Source organism: Leopardus geoffroyi, chromosome A1 (assembly GCF_018350155.1).
Source record: "Leopardus geoffroyi isolate Oge1 chromosome A1, O.geoffroyi_Oge1_pat1.0, whole genome shotgun sequence".
NCBI classification, from domain to species: Eukaryota; Metazoa; Chordata; class Mammalia; order Carnivora; family Felidae; genus Leopardus; species Leopardus geoffroyi.
Genome location: NC_059326.1, coordinates 187,499,086 through 187,514,787, shown reverse-complemented (window position 1 = coordinate 187,514,787; position 15,702 = coordinate 187,499,086). Strand labels below are relative to the sequence as shown.

The following is a 15,702-nucleotide window of genomic DNA, read 5'->3' as shown; positions in this document are numbered from 1 at the left end:
GCATTACTTTGTCATGATCAGAAAACACAGTCCTGGATTATGAAAACCAGGTAGCAATATGGAAGACGCTTTTGATACTTTTGATATCATATCAGATTAAAAAAAACCCAGAACCTTTAATTTATAGGTATTATGACTGCAAAAATGTTACATATATGTAGTTATGTGTGTATTAATGGAGAAAATAAAAATTGGAAGGAAATTCATTATGAGGATAATTTTGAAATTATGAGGATAATTTTCTAATAATGATATAATAGCACTTCAGTCCTTCTTGTAATATGTGTGTTTTGTTCAAGATAGCTGGGGCTCCCTGTGGTCTTTTCTGTAAGTGCAGAAGATTCTAGATGGTGTGTTTCCTAGAGAAAGAACATGGTATGGAGGAAAGTAAAATGGAACAGAAGTCAGAAAGCCCTAGTTCTGGCCTTGCCTTTGAGGGAATGCTGTGTAATCTTGGGGAAGAAACTCAATTTCTTTACATGCTACCTGGATGTATAGTGATAGCTGTATCATTGGATCACATGTGGAAGAACCATATACAAAAACTCCAGACCAGAGTTAAATCCCCACAGGGGCCAGGCAATTAATTTAAGGGAATGAAATGTGCTGGTTGATTTTGATATAGAAGTTCTTTGCTTTAAGACTCTTTTTGATTATCACAAAAAAAGTACATTCTTCATTTTTGAAACCTGCAAGCCTTAAGGCCCGTCTTTTGTTTCTCTACTTTATAGAAACATAGCATGACAACTGTTTCTTTTTTCTTGAACTGTATTTTGGAAACACATGTATCATGGACACACTGCTGGCCTTCAGTTTAGTGATGGGGGTAAACAGAGAAGGGGGATAGTCTGTGTTGAACAGAAGCCCACCTGCTTCTAAGGAGCATGCCTAAGGAGCATCAACTTCGTCATTCAGGCCAATTATTGCCACAAGGAAATACTGGCTTAGTGTCAAGAAATTTTCCAATTCCTTTTTTAAAAGAGAAGACAGAGGATCCCCTGGGTGGCTCAGTCGGTTATACATCTGACTTTGGCTCAGGTCATGATCTCATGGTTTGTGGGTTTGAGCTCCACGTTGGGCTCTGTGCTGACAGCTTGGAGCCTGGAGCTTGCTTCAAATTTTGTATCCCTCTCTCTCTGCCCCTACCCCACTCACACTCTGTCTCTTTCTCTCTGTCTCTGTCTCTCTCAAAGTAATAAACATTAATTTTTTTTTAAATAAAAAAGAAGCCAGAAATCTATATGTTTATGTGACATCTCCCAATTTCTAAACACTAAACACTTAAAATGAATGAGAGTTGTATTTGCCCAACAAAACACAAATGCAGATTGCATATAAGACTTAAAGGGTTGCCATTTTAAGAGGTCTTTAGGGCTTATACGGTCTTTTCTCTTTCACACCCCAGAGTCCTCTCCCATCTATCTGCAACAGAAGCCACTGCAACTCTAAGAGAAAAAGACAGGGACTTACTAGGGAGTTGCTGAAGGCCACAGGAGGCTGTGAGCTTTCACAGTGCCCCACAGACCTTTGTCGGGAGTGACCCTGGATAGGTACCCGGGCACTGTGGCACCTCCTCAGAGGCTGGGCTCGTCCTTGGCCTCCCACTGTTGCTGGGCGCTGAGACCATCGGGCTGGGAAGGATAGGCACTTGTATTGGGTCCACTCTTCACTGTCTGAGTCCAGCTCCTTTGGGGTCTCCAGTCGTTTGGCTGCAAGAAAGGAGTCCTGTTATTGCACCAGTCCACCTTGGCCAAGTCACAGGTGGGGGAATCCCAGACATTGGGGGGCGGGGAGCAAAGGGCACAGGATAAGAGCACTCTGCTGCCCTGGAGCATGGGCAGCTGGACTACCTTGACCGGAGAGGGAAGGGTGCAACTAAATTGCACAGATTTAAATCCGACTCTACTACTTCCTAGCTAGGTGACTGAGCTTTGACTAAACCTGTGCCTCTATTTCCTCAATTAGGGGTTTTAAAAAAATACCTATCATAGGGTTATTTTGAAGACTTGATGAAATAATGTGTCAAAGTGATCAGAATACTCTAAGTACTGGTAATGGTAGTTGTTATTATTATTAAAAATAGATCAGAAGCTCCCACGTAAATGGTTACCAACATGGCAAAGGTGATTGGGCTGCCCATAGTATCTCCTGCTTTATTCTTCTCTGTTCCTTTCACTCAAAGGAATGAATGCTGTTCTCTTGAAACTCCTTCTCTTAGTTAGAAAATGTGGGCAGTGTGTGGTGATGATGGCAGAGGGTTGCTGAGAAAATCAGGTCAGCTTTACAGGCCAGCTTTAGTTCATGCATGATGACATTTCAGGCATTATTCAGCCACACCTCCCAAGTTGAAGCTCTCCCTCAGTAAAAATCCAAGAGAGGAGTTAACATGGAAGGCTTTTCCTGGATGTATTGAATCTGACCATGTACCTACACTGAGGCTGTCTTGCATGTCAGGTAAAGTGACCCCCCAAATTCTTAAAACTTGGCTGTATAATGGGTACACAATTTGGACATATCCCCAATCCATTCCTGACAGATAGAAATCCTGTGTGTAAATGGCACCAAAGACTGACTGGAGGGCTACCACACAGGAGATCACTGATGGCCTTTGTGAACAAAGGAAAGTTTACGGGTGATAAAAACAGCACTGATCTAGGACAAGGAAGCCCACAGGGCTATAAGAAGCAACCTGCCACAGAGCCAGGAAAAACTGTGGGGAACCAGGGAAATGTCTTTCATTATCATTCTTTTAGGAGAGCAGAGTGATTCATTTAGAAAGAGTGGTGAAAGCCCCTGAGAATCCTTGTACCATTTTCTTGGTGAGAATATTCGCTGCCCATGATAGTGCAACGCCGGAACACCATCTTGTTCTCAGTCAGCGTCCCCGTCTTGTCAGAGAAGACATACTGGATCTGGCCCAAGTCCTCAGTGATGTTGAGGGCTCGACACTGGATGGACAAATCAGTCTCTTCATCGTACAGGTCAAGGTCATTTTGCAGGAAGAAGATTTGCCCAAGCTTCACCAGCTCAATGGATATATACAGGGAGATTGGGATCAGCACCTGTGGGGAGATTGATTCCCACTGTGTCAGAGAGCAGGCTAGTTCCAAGTCTTAGAACTCTCACCAGTGAGTAGTGAAGGCATTTAATGGAAAGCTGTGGTCAGCTCACATCATAGACTTTCTCTGAGAAACTAAAGGTCAATGGCTTCATCCCTCCCTAAGAATTCTTAGGGGCATTTGAAAAGCATGTGCCTCTTGATGGGATGAGCACTGGGTGTTGTATGGAAGCCAATTTGACAATAAATTGTATTTAAAAAGTCAAAAAGTATGTGCCTTCTTTTTAAAAAAAATTTTTTTTTCAACGTTTTATTTATTTTTGGGACAGAGAGAGAGACAGACAGAGCATGAACGGGGGAGGGGCAGAGAGAGAGGGAGACACAGAATCGGAAACAGGCTCCAGGCTCTGAGCCATCAGCCCAGAGCCTGACGTGGGGCTCGAACTCACGGACCGCGAGATCGTGACCTGGCTGAAGTCGGACACTTAACCGACTGCGCCACCCAGGCGCCCCAGTATGTGCCTTCTTTAATAAGTGAGATCTGGTTTGGAGTAGGCACTCATCTGGGTGCCTGGGTGGTTAGGGGATGAGGAGCTCTAGTGCCTCTGTCCGCAGTTTCCTGACACCCCTCAGATCTCTATGCCACCAGTGGCTGCCACTCACTTTTAAACGTATTCTGACCCATTGTTGATTACTGTCCACTGATTAAGTACCTAATATCTTTCAAGTGCTTGCCATGTGTCAGATCCTGGTCTAGGTCCTGAAGATGGCAGTGAGCAGAAAAAAAATCCCTAGCCTTGAAAACCTCATATTCGAGTAAACAAATATTTATCAGGCATTGAAAAAGAAAAATCAAGAGGGTAGAAGGTGGCTGGGAGGGACTCTTTTTATAAATGATAACCTTTGAGCAGAGACCTGAAGAAATGAGGGTGTGGACCAGAAACTTATCTGTGGGAAGAGGAGCACTGTGGGCAAAGCCTGGGCAGTGGGAGTGGGCTGGGTATTTGAGGGGTAAGAGTAAGCAGGCCTGGTATGAATGAGCAGGAGTTGGCTAGGAGATGAGGGAGTCAGGGTCCAAATCACATAGGGCCTCATTTGTTGCCATAAGGACTGTGGATTTGAGTGGATTGTGAAACCGTTGGATGGTTCTGTGCAAAGGAAGGGTATGACTCAACTCACATTTAAAAAGCATTGCTCTGCTGAATGAATGAATGAACTAATGACTGAAAAAGTTCACCTTTAAGAGGACAATAAAACACCCTCAAATACTGCAAGAAATTGAATGTAAATGGAGCTTCATAAAACAAAACTGCAACTTCATCTTTTCACCGACTGTAATTTCTTATAGAGTCTGAAGAATTTATTCATCCTTTTATTCCTTACTGCCCCTTTCTTGTAGGTGGCTCTATGCTTTTGTGTTTTTTTCTTTACAGGGCCAGTTGTGTTTTTTCCCTCTCAGTCTATTTGATGCTAAAACACTAACCTGTGGTTTCTTTCTCCCATGCTTGGGGCTTGACAGTTCCCTGTAGTTCTCTGGGCTATTTTATCTTCTTCTGTTCCCAGGTCATTAGGATTTTACCTGTTCTATTATATCTGGCAAAGGTACAGGTATACTTGGATCACTATTGTAATCTTACTCTTAAGCAGTAAAGCCTGATAAATATTTTTGTCCACTATTATCTGGGGCAAGGTTCCTTCCACAAGGTAGGGCTGGCCCTGACATTGTCCCAAATTTGAGTACTTTCAAAGACCCACAAGAAAGCAATGACCATATTCTCATCTTAGTTCAGTTAGTTCTTTCCTGGGTCCAGCACTGATTTTTCTTTCTTTTTTTAATAAACATTTTTTAAATGTTTATTTATATTTTAGAGAGAGAGAGAGAGAGAGAGAGAGAGAGAGAGAGAATGAATGAGAATGCATGCGAGCATGAGCAGGGGGAAAGCAGAGAGAGAGTGAGAGCAGAGAGAGAGGGAGACACAGAATCTGAAGAAGGCTCCAGGCTCTGAGCTGTCAGCACAGAGCCCGATGCGGGGCTCGAAATCATGAGCTGTGAGATCATGACCTGAACCAATGTTGGATGTTTAACTAATTGAGTCAGCCAGTTTTTAACTAATTTATTTATATATTTTTTTATTTTTCTTTATTTCACAACATTGAGTGAGTATTGGCCACAGGTCTTTTTGAGCCCCTAGTTAAGGAAGGCTTCCTACCTGGAGCAGGATGATCATTGTAAGGAACATGTAAAAGCCCCTAAGGGCAAGGGGAAGGAAGTTGCCCTTGGCATCTGGAACATCAAAGGGAGGGTGTTCTTCAAAGGTCCCATTCCAGAGGCTGTGACCTGAGAGGAGGCAAAATCAGAGATGAAGCAGAATCCTTAATTAATTCTAAATTGGTCTATTATAGCAGTCCTTAATATATTCCTGGAAATGAGTGTGCTTTGGAGGAACCCATTCTTATTCTTTACATCCTAGTCCTAGTGTGTGAGTATTCATCTAAAGTGGTCCTTCACATAACCTACATTTCAATCTCCTGATAGACATTAAAGTCTGTCTTACCTAGAGGAGACTAGCATTGGGATTACCTCTATTTTGCTGAAGTCATGTTATACAAGGATTGGAAAGAGAAAAGGGAACACAGTTCTTTTTACTTGTGTGGCAGAAAGTGCATGGTCGGGGATCTTAACAGACCTGTATGCTGGGCCCTCTCCTTCCCCCATGCACATACCCATCTATCCATCTACACATCCACCCTTTCACAATTCATCCATCCACCCACCTATCCATTTATTAATTCAGGAAGGAATCAATCTCAGTTCTTGTCTTTGAGCAGGTAGCTAAAAATCCAGAGGCCAGATGTAAAGGGACAAATCCCACAGATTGTGAGAGGTACTACACAGAGCATCTGCAAATGCACAGCAAGCCCCATTTCCTTGTCTGCAGACAGGGATAACAACACCTGTCGTGTGAGGAAGTGCTTCAGAGCTCTCTGAATCTCAGTGTTCTCATCTGCCAATTAGTAATAATACCTCCTCTGTAGGGTTATTATGAAAATAGACTAACTGAGTGTGTATAATGCTCTCAGCCCCAGGGTAGGAACTACAGGGGATTAAAGATATAATGGATGTACCCTGCCCCCAAGATGCTTCTTTGCCCAAGATGTTAGAGGCTGGCCCCAATGCCTTTATATATGGCTGAAGAAAGGGGAGTTACTGACATGAAGTTATTTGAAGGTAATTTTATAGGGCAAATGACCAAGGGCCAAATACATGACTCAGAGTAAGGACCACTGGTCTTCAGGGGAAGCCAGGGAAGGCTGCACAGAGGAGGAGTCCTTGAGGTGTCCTGGAGACCAGGAAGGAGGGTGTCAGGTGATCAGAAATGCCTGAGGAGGGCATTCTGGGCAGAGAAAAAAGAAACACTACCCTGACACAATCCAAGTAAGCAGGTGATAGAGAACTCTGGAAATGGCACTCACTCGAGAGCTTTCACAGCAAGGGCTGTGCTTTAATTAGGCACCACCAGAGGCCTGTCACTGTGTATGAGTCTTGATTCTCAGCATACAATTCTGCCCCTTCCTGTTACTTTCTCAATTTATTTATTATTTTGGGCCATCTGCCAAGTAGATTCTGTTTGCCTATACCTTATCTCACTGTGTAACCTTTTAATCATTAACTTCCTTTCTCTGGAGACACAGTGAGATGATCTCAAATGTCCTTTCCAGCTCGGACATTCCCTGAAAAGCCTTTTCTGAAGCAGAGGCAACAGTTCCTGCAGTGTCTCTGAGGGCATGAGGTGGCCACATGGGGATGGTTTTGTTTGCCTGCTTCCCTGGCCCTCCAGGTGTCCTCCTTCCAGCTGTGGGCGACACTCACCTGGAGTGCCATTAGACACAACTGGGAAGCATATTAGTTAAAAACTGCAGGCTACTCACAAGGCTAAATCCCATTGTCCTCACCATGGTGGCACACAAAATCTCTCTGAGCTCTAGGAGGTCTTAGCCTTTCAGTCATGATTTTCCAAGAACTGCAATGGGCACAATTTCCAACCAGGGCAAATAAAGAGCAAATACAATTGCTGCCCACTGTTTTGGGGTCAACGGGGGGGGGGGTTCTGGAGCCAGCACATAAGTGTTTCCTTTTGAATGTCCCTCGTTCTTTTGGGGCGGGTTCCTTTAGGGTCTTGAGGGCCATTCTTAGAGAAAGCGGGCAACAGCAAGTGTCCTCTTTGCCCTCTGAGAATCAACTTTAAATGGCTGAGATTACCAATGTCTATACCTCCTGCAGCTTTCCACACTCAGCATTTGTAGAACTTGGTCACAGCCTGGTTCTAATCAGGTCTCCATGGTTGGCTTTGCTCTTGCCACACCAAACAGTCAAATGCTTCTCTGCATAAAATGATTCTTCTTCCTATCTCTGTGCTTTGCTTGTGCTGTTTCCAGGGCTAAGGGTGACTTCTCTCTTTTTAAAGCTTCCTGCCCATTCTGCCTCTACCACCTACCTCCTGTGATGAACACCTACTGCATTCAGGAATCAGCTCTGTCTACCTCCTCCAGGAAGACTTCCTCCCCTGATGCTCTCATATTACCAATAGTAGGGTGAATAATAGCCTCCCCAGAAGCCCACATCCTAATTCCCCAGCCCCATCAATATATCTTTTTTTTGGTTTATTTATTTATTTTGACAGAGAGAGAAAGAGCAAGCAGAGGAGGGGCAGAGAGAGAGGGAGACAGAGAATCCCACAGGCTCTGCACCATTAGTACAGAGCCCAATGCGGGGCTGGAACCCACAAAACATGAGATCATAACCTGAACCAAAATCAAGATTCAGACACGTAACCCACTGAGCCACCCAGGTGCCCCTCAATATGCTATCTTATATGGCAAAAGGGGCTTTGTATATGTGATTTAAGTTAAAGGTCTTGAGATGGGGAAGAGTATCCTTGATTATCCAGATGGGCCCAAAGATGTAGTTACAAATGTCCTTATAAAAAAGAAGACAAGAGAGATATTACTATAGAAAAAGGAGAAGGACATGTGAGCTGAGATTGGAGTAATGCACTTTGAAGAAGGAGAAAGGAATCACTAGAAGCTCAAAAAGACAAGGGACAGATTCTTCCCTCATAGCCTCCAGAAGGGGTAAGCCCTGCTGACACCCTGACCTTAATTCAGTGAAATTAATTTTGGATTTCTGACCTCCAGTGCTATAACAGAATAAACAAATGTTGTTTTAAACTGCTAAGTTTGTGTTGTGGTTTTATAGGAACAATAGAAAACTAATACAGTACTTCTCTGCAGTCTTCAATGTGTAGGACAAATTGTTATCAATCCTGTTCACAATTGGACTCCTTCCTGATAAACTATGAGCTCTTTGAGGACCAGTCCTTATACTGATACATCTTTTTATTCTTTTATTCTGAGAGAGTGCCTAGGTTTAATTAGTATTTTTCAGAGAAATAAACAACAGATGATATTCCTAATATTTAGATTATATAGGCATGTAGATTTTCACGAACATTTTATTCAATTGATATCCTATTCAAATATATGATAGGACTTATTTTTTATTAGTTCTTTTTTGTAGATGAGGAAATCGAGGCTCAGAGAGCTGAAACAACTTGCCTAAAGAAACAGAAGATTATTGTGGTCTTGTTCTTTCCGAACATTCCATACCTACGGCTCCGACGAGGCACATGAGGAAGAGGAGCCCAATGCAGAAGAAGATGTCTGTGTTCATGCGCCGCTCTATCTTGCTGCGTTTGTATCGTGGGCCATTGTTGTTCAGCATGGCTTTTGTCTCATGGCCTTTGGCAGAAAATGAGGTAGTAAGTCCTTTAGCTTCTGTTTTACTCTGGCCTGGATCATGTCTTTACCTCTTCCAAGAGCTTATAATAGAAAAGAGGCTTCATCCTCTAACCTAAATATTTTCTGCCTCAGGGAGATTGCTGAGAACGGCTGTAGAGGCCTTACACAATTTGTTACCACAAGTTTTACTGAGCATCCCCTACGCACCAGATGCTGTGGTATGTGCTGACAGAGCTACTATGTACAGGTTGTATACTGCACAACTCTAGAAACACCCCTCATTTTTTAACTTGTCATAGATTTGTAGGTTTATTAGGATAAATTTATGCAAATGACAGAAAGTTTTCTGGAGGAAGGGCTATTTTTTTCTAATTTGCACAAAGGCACTGTTACGGGCTAATGGTAGGATACAAGGATGAGACAGATGACTCACATTTTGGTGAAAATACACAAGAAAACAAATAAATAATTATAGCCAGTAATAAGTCCCATGAAATAAGCAATGGGCTGGTAAATAAGAGATGGTGTTAGAGAACATGGTCAGGGAAGGCTTCTCAGAGGAGGTGACATATAAGGAAGACCTTAAGGGAGAAAGAAGAGTTGGGAGAACAGGGTTTTAGGCTCGGGAACAGTACATGCCAAGGCCCTGTGACAGGACAGTGTCTGAGGCCAGTAGTTTCTATGTGCTTCTTAGCCTAAGGTGTTGGTTTCACTTGTGCAAGAGTAGTAAGGGCCTCCACCCCAGCATTAGCCTTGAGCTGCTCCATGCCTATCTTGGAGTTCTGCATAAAATTTTGTTCAAAGAGAGGACAACAAATTTGAAACGTACCAATCTCATCTAAGTCACCCTTGTTCCAGTTGGAAACTGGGGACCAATTAGTAGAAGGGACTTGCCCAAAGGAAATAAGCCATAACATCAGAGCCATACTGAGACCCAGGATTCTGATTCCCATTCTCTTTCTCCTTCCACCAATCCATGTTACCCAGGCCATACAGCTAAGAGCTGAGAGCCAAACTGAGACTTTGTCTTTAGACAGTCCTTTGGGGCTGCTAAACTTAACCACCATGCTGTATTCCTCAGCAAATTAAAAAACACCACATATTTGCTGTGCAAAATTAAAGAAAACCAATACATCAGCTCCAGCAGTGAATGGCTTTAATGCTGTTTAGCTGGTTGCCTGGTGGATTTAAAGTGGCAGCAAAACAGTAGGAGTGAGCAAACTCTGGGCTTATTAACCAGACTCCAGTCCCTGTAGTTGTGGGGGGATTTCCACAGCACAATGAGCACAGGATGACTGCACTGAAGGCACTGTGGTCTTCCTACCTTCAGGCTCACCCCATGTAAGGGGTCCTCAGAGCACCCTTTCCACCCATCTTGCTTCTCACCTTCTGAGATTCCTCTGTTCTCCTGGAAAACATTGGGTTCACAGGGGAGGTAGCATGGTATAATGGTTGGAATGTGGTCTCTAGAATCAGACAGGGCTTGGCCCTGCAGATACTTGACATTAGGTTATAAGGAATTAATCTCAGGAGATAAATGACCTTGGGTGAATTAATCCCTTTGTACCTCAATTCCTCATTTTCAGAATGAGAGATAATAGCTGTGGGTATGTTGGGGTAGGAGAGTGAATTAATATACATAAAGTACACAAATTACATCCTTAAACACAGTAGGGGCTCAAATGTCTGGCGTGAGGAGCAAACACCTCTTCATTGTATCTCTTTCTTCTGGAAGGCTCACTTTGGCCTTTTTTGTCTCTGAGATGCTTCTATTTTTTCCATCCATATAATCAGAGGAGAAAAGATGACTCTAGACTAGTCGTTCTCAACCAGGGGTGATTTTATCTCCCAGGGTACATGTGGCAACGTCTTGAGAAATTTTGGCTTGTCACATCTTAATGGCATCTAGATACCAGGGATTCTGCTAAACATTCCCCAGGACATCCCCTGACCACAAAGAACAATCTAGAACAAAATTTCAATAGTGCCAAGGTGGAGAACCCCTTGCTGTAGACAATTACACTAAAAACACTTAGTACCATTTTTGCTCACAATTTTTGATAGCCTAATATATGCCAGTCATTGTGTTAAACCCCTTTTCACAGACAATCTCATTTGAACTTTATAACCCTGTAAGGTGGGAACTATTAGTCTCCTTGTGTTGAAAGCTTAACCAGCATGTTCAGGAACATGCATCCAGTGAGTGGATTTCACCCCCAGGCAGCCTGATTCCTCAGAGTCATGATTCACTCCCTTCCAACTCTGCCCCCTCATTTATCACATCCATCACCCACTCAGAGTTTGCTTCTGATCAGGCAGAAAAGTGACCAGGGGTTTTTTGGAGGGGTGGACATTTGGAGGGGAGTTCATCTTTAGTAGGTCCACCAGATGGCATTGAACTCCATTGCCAAAGACCCTCAAAAAGAGTTACCTGAACTGACATGCACAACCAGCCTCCACCAAGTTAGGTAAAGCTAGATATATTGGGACATTATTTTTCCTTGATCTATTTTTCTTTGACAGTCCCAAAAAGTGAATCTTAGCATCTTAAATTCCCTTCCATGCCCATCAAAAGTGGAGTTCTATGAATTCTGAAACAAATCACATCAAAGAAAATAATGAACAAGCAAAATATATCAAGACATCCTAGGGAGTCGAAGACCCAGGAAAACATGTTCTAGGATCTTCCAATGAAGGTAGACACTCAAGGGAGACTGTGTTTTCTCTGTGGAAGAAGCCTGAAGCTGTTGATATAAGAAAAGAAAATGATGGAGCCCCAATTGAATGCTGGACACGAAGTAGGAGGGATATAGCAGTCCCAAGACTGCACCCTAAGACCTCAGATTCATTGTGAATGTTATCTTTTTTTTTCCCATTGGAAAGCAAAATCAAAGCATAAAGGAGAACTAGAGCACCTCAAAATGAATAAAGATAATAATAAATGCATAACTGTACATGCAACAACTAAAACCCACTGAGAATTCAGTTTGTTAAGACACAGTGTTGGGTGATTTTCCTATGTTGGGTCATTTTATCCTCATGAGTATGCTATGAGTCTGAGCCAAATGTTCTTGCTATTGCATAGATGAGGAAACTCATCACACTTTTCACAAAAAGGTGGAGTTGTTAAGTTTGGCTCAAGATACACTCTTCTTCCTGCCTTTAGTTAGTGTTAAAACACCATTCGAGGTGAATAAGTATGAATTTCTCTTTCTGTTCAGATGAGTGGTGTTAGCTTGGAATCTAAATATATTTCTTGTGGATGGAGTGAGCTGTTAGGATTCTAGCCTCTCTTTGCTTAGCTGAGAAATGGGAAGTTTCTTGTACCACTTATAAATGTGAATTCCCACTAATGGAAGATGGATTTGGAAGACATAGAGGGGGGAGGATAAGGGGAAACCACAGATAAGTCAATGACCTGCGTAGATGACAATGCCAACAGCCACCTTGGTGTTCCTGATGGTGCAGCCTCGAAGCAGAAGACTCTCACTGCCAAAGCCGGTCCTCGACTGGTCAGGATGCTCCCTGGGGATGAGGAAATATGGAGAGTGGTTTGGTGGCCTCTCTATACTGTCACTGGTTAGTGTCGTAAAACTAGAAGTGGTGAGTGAACTCGACCTCTCTCCTGCCTCATTTTCAGAAGAGCGGTGGACATTATTAACTTTGCGTCTAATCTTCATGTTCAAGTGCAAACTCCACTGCTCCTGGGAGTCCTGGTGGGGGCTGGACCATTACAAGGGAATTATCCATTCCTCTGGAAATCATCACTCACCCACCTTCAAGTCAGAGCTCTGCTGAAAAAGCCTTGGCTGATTCAGATTTCTCACTCAAAACAATTTTTGGGACACAGTGTGGGAACTGGCTTGTGGCCCTACAAAGATTGTGCTGTGTTTCTTCAGGCAGTGTTCCCTGCTCACTCTCACCCCACAGCTGGGACCAGATGGCACAAGTTCAATGTGCAAGTCTGTCAACATCAAAGTCACCAGACAGTCCCCATTTCTCACACTGTGAGATGGCAAGGCTCCTCTTGTTTGGAGCTAAATCTCTCACACGCCTCTCTCCTGTATCACCCTCCTCTTGCTCAGTCTCTTGTGAAATAAACAGACCTCCAAGGAGGTGGACGTGGCCCTCTGTGTAGTGTATGGGAGGCAGCTCCTTAAAGCAGAGGGAGAGCTCCTTCTCTGCTCTAGCCTCAGGTGCATGGCAGTTTTCCACCTCTCACCAGAAACTTCTGAGGCCAACCAACACCTGTTATAACTTGGGATCTGGCCCTTACTCGATCCTAATGCTCTTCCTTGGGGATATTCAGGTCATTTAAATATAACTTCCCCAAAACATTAGGAGGAACAAAAAAAATAGTAATCTGAACCTGTAGGGCTTTTCTCTGTTTAGTTCTTAAATGCTTCATTTCTCTAGGTCCAGTTATAATTGTTTTCCATTTACAAACTCAGTTAATCGTCATGACAACCTTGTAAGATAGGTTATGTTATCATACCCACTTTATAGACAGAGAAACTGAGGCAAGCTCATAAAGCTAGTAAATGGCAGAATAGGGATTCAAGTCCACAAAGTCTGGCTCTAAAGTGCTATACTGCCACTCAATATGCCTTTTAATACCAACTATTCCTTACAGTGGTTATAAACTAAGTTTACTTACATCATTTTATTTGATTCTTGATAGCTCTGGGAAGTTAGCAGGGTGATTATCCTTCCTTGTGAAAAAGATAAAGCCCAGAGAGGGTGAGAGAATTTTCCAAGGCTGCACACCTAGTACATGGGATATCCTAGGACTCAAGAGCCCAGGCCACAGATACCAGCCCTCATGCATTTTTCCAACACTAAGGTTCCCCACTAACTTGCATGGAATCACAGAGTGATTTCCATTTGCATTTTGTAAATATGAAATTTATTGTCAAATTGGTTTCCATATAACAGTGCTCATCCCAACAGGTGTCCTCCTCAATGCCCATCACCAACTTTCCCCTCTCTCCCACCCCTCATCAACCCTCAGTTTATTCTCAGTTTTTAAGAGTCTCTCATGGTTTGCCTCCCTCCCTAACCTTTTTTTTCCTTCCCCTCCCCCATGGTCTTCTGTTAAATTTCTCAGGATCCACAAAAGTGTGAAAACATATGATATCTGTCTTTCTCTGTATGACTTATTTCACTTAGCATAACACTCTCCAGTTCCATCTACATTGCTAAAAAAGGCCATATTTCATTCTTTCTCATTGTCACATAGTATTCCATTGTGTATATAAACCACAATTTCTTTATCCATTCCTAGTTGATGGACATTTAGGCTCTTTCCATAATTTGGCTATTGTTGAAAGTGCTGCTATAAACATTGGGGTACAAGTGTCCCTGTCCATCAGCACTCCTGTATCCCTTGGGTAAATTCCTAGCAGTGCTATTGCTTGGTCATAGGGTAGACCTGTTTTTAATTTTTTGAGGAACCTCCACACGGTTTTCCACATCAGCTGCATCAGTTTGCATTCCCACCAACAGTGCAAGAGGGTTCCCGTTTCTCCACATCCTCGCCAGCATCTATAGTCTCCTGATTTGTTCATTTTAGCCACTCTGACTGGAGTGAGGTGATATCTCAGGGTGTTTTTGATTTGTATTTCCCTGATGAGGAGTGACATTGAGCATCTTTTCATGTGCCTGTTGGTCATCTGGATGTCTTCTTTAGAGACATGTCTATTCATGTCTTCTGCCCATTTCTTCACTGGATTATTTGTTTTTAATGTCCACTTAGTTTTGAAAGAGAGAGAGAGAGAGAGCGTGAGCAGGGGAGGGGCAGAGAGAGGGAGACACAGAATCCAAAGCTGGCTTCAGGCTCTGAGCTGTCAGCATAGAGCCCATCGTGGGGCTTGAACCCATGAACTGCAAGATCATGACCTGAGCTGAAGTCTGATACTTGACTGACTGAGCCACCCAGGCGCCCTTGATTTGCACTTCTTTTGATTCTAACAAGAGAATGTTTCACAGCTGACTTGGGATGAATCAAATCCACAAACCACAGCATGAGGGAGGGCCTCTTTGCTGGGGCAGGTGGCAAGCTCTACCTGAACAGATGTCTGCAACGAATTCTCCTCTTTGCCAGGAGCTCAGGCCCTTCTCTGCCTGTCTCCATCTGTGCTGTGTGTTTGGAAATAATATGTGTTTAAGAGCTGCTGGTTATCTTGTATTGTTCTGATCCTTTCCCCTCTCATACTGCTCTTCATGACATCCCATACATGCCTGAGAAGATGTGGGTGGAGAGAAAGCACAGACATCTGCCTTCTAAGAAGTCTACTTAAGCTTCATTCCAGACTTGCTTGGTCAAGAGTTTCCCTTATCAAGCAGAGCTCTGTTCTGCACAACAAGAGGAAACACACTGGAGCTGAAAGACCTGAATTTAAGTCCTGGTGGTGTCTGGTACCTATTGTGCACCTTTGGGTCTATATGGAAAAGCCTCAGATCATCAGACTCCCTATCTGAAAAATGGAGATCATAATACTCATTTCCTTGGCTGGTTGTACAGATTCAATGAGGTGATGTCCCGTGTAAGTACGCTAAAGGCTATTATAAGGGCATTTATTCACATCTGTTACCACCGCTTGTTTTTGGTCTTTCTCTGCATGAAGTAGTCTGATGTAGGAGCAGAAACACAGTAAGATTCTGAGGCCAAACCAAAGTTGAGGCATAAGAATAACAATTGCAACAGCGCAGCCACCATTAAATGAGTGTTTACTCTGTGCTAGTTGTTGTGCTAAGGGCTTTTCATGTGATAACTTAATTCTTAGAAAAGTCCTATGATGTAGATCTCAGAATCTTTATGTAACAGATAGGAAAACCAAGACCCA

General features: G+C 43.1%; 1 protein-coding gene across 3 annotated transcripts in view; it reads right to left on the bottom strand.

Moving 5' to 3' along the window:
• Positions 1-15,702, bottom strand: part of ATP10B (ATPase phospholipid transporting 10B (putative)) — a 257,027-nt gene that overhangs the window by 53,682 nt on the left and 187,643 nt on the right. For all 3 annotated transcript variants that reach the window (XM_045502834.1, XM_045502817.1, XM_045502826.1), the window contains 5 exons: positions 12,276-12,382; positions 8,726-8,857; positions 5,269-5,396; positions 2,810-3,062; positions 1,471-1,709 (listed from right to left, as the gene is read on the bottom strand). In XM_045502834.1, the coding sequence (XP_045358790.1) occupies positions 1,471-1,709; positions 2,810-3,062; positions 5,269-5,396; positions 8,726-8,857; positions 12,276-12,382 (859 nt within the window). The remainder of the gene's footprint in view (positions 1-1,470; positions 1,710-2,809; positions 3,063-5,268; positions 5,397-8,725; positions 8,858-12,275; positions 12,383-15,702) is intronic.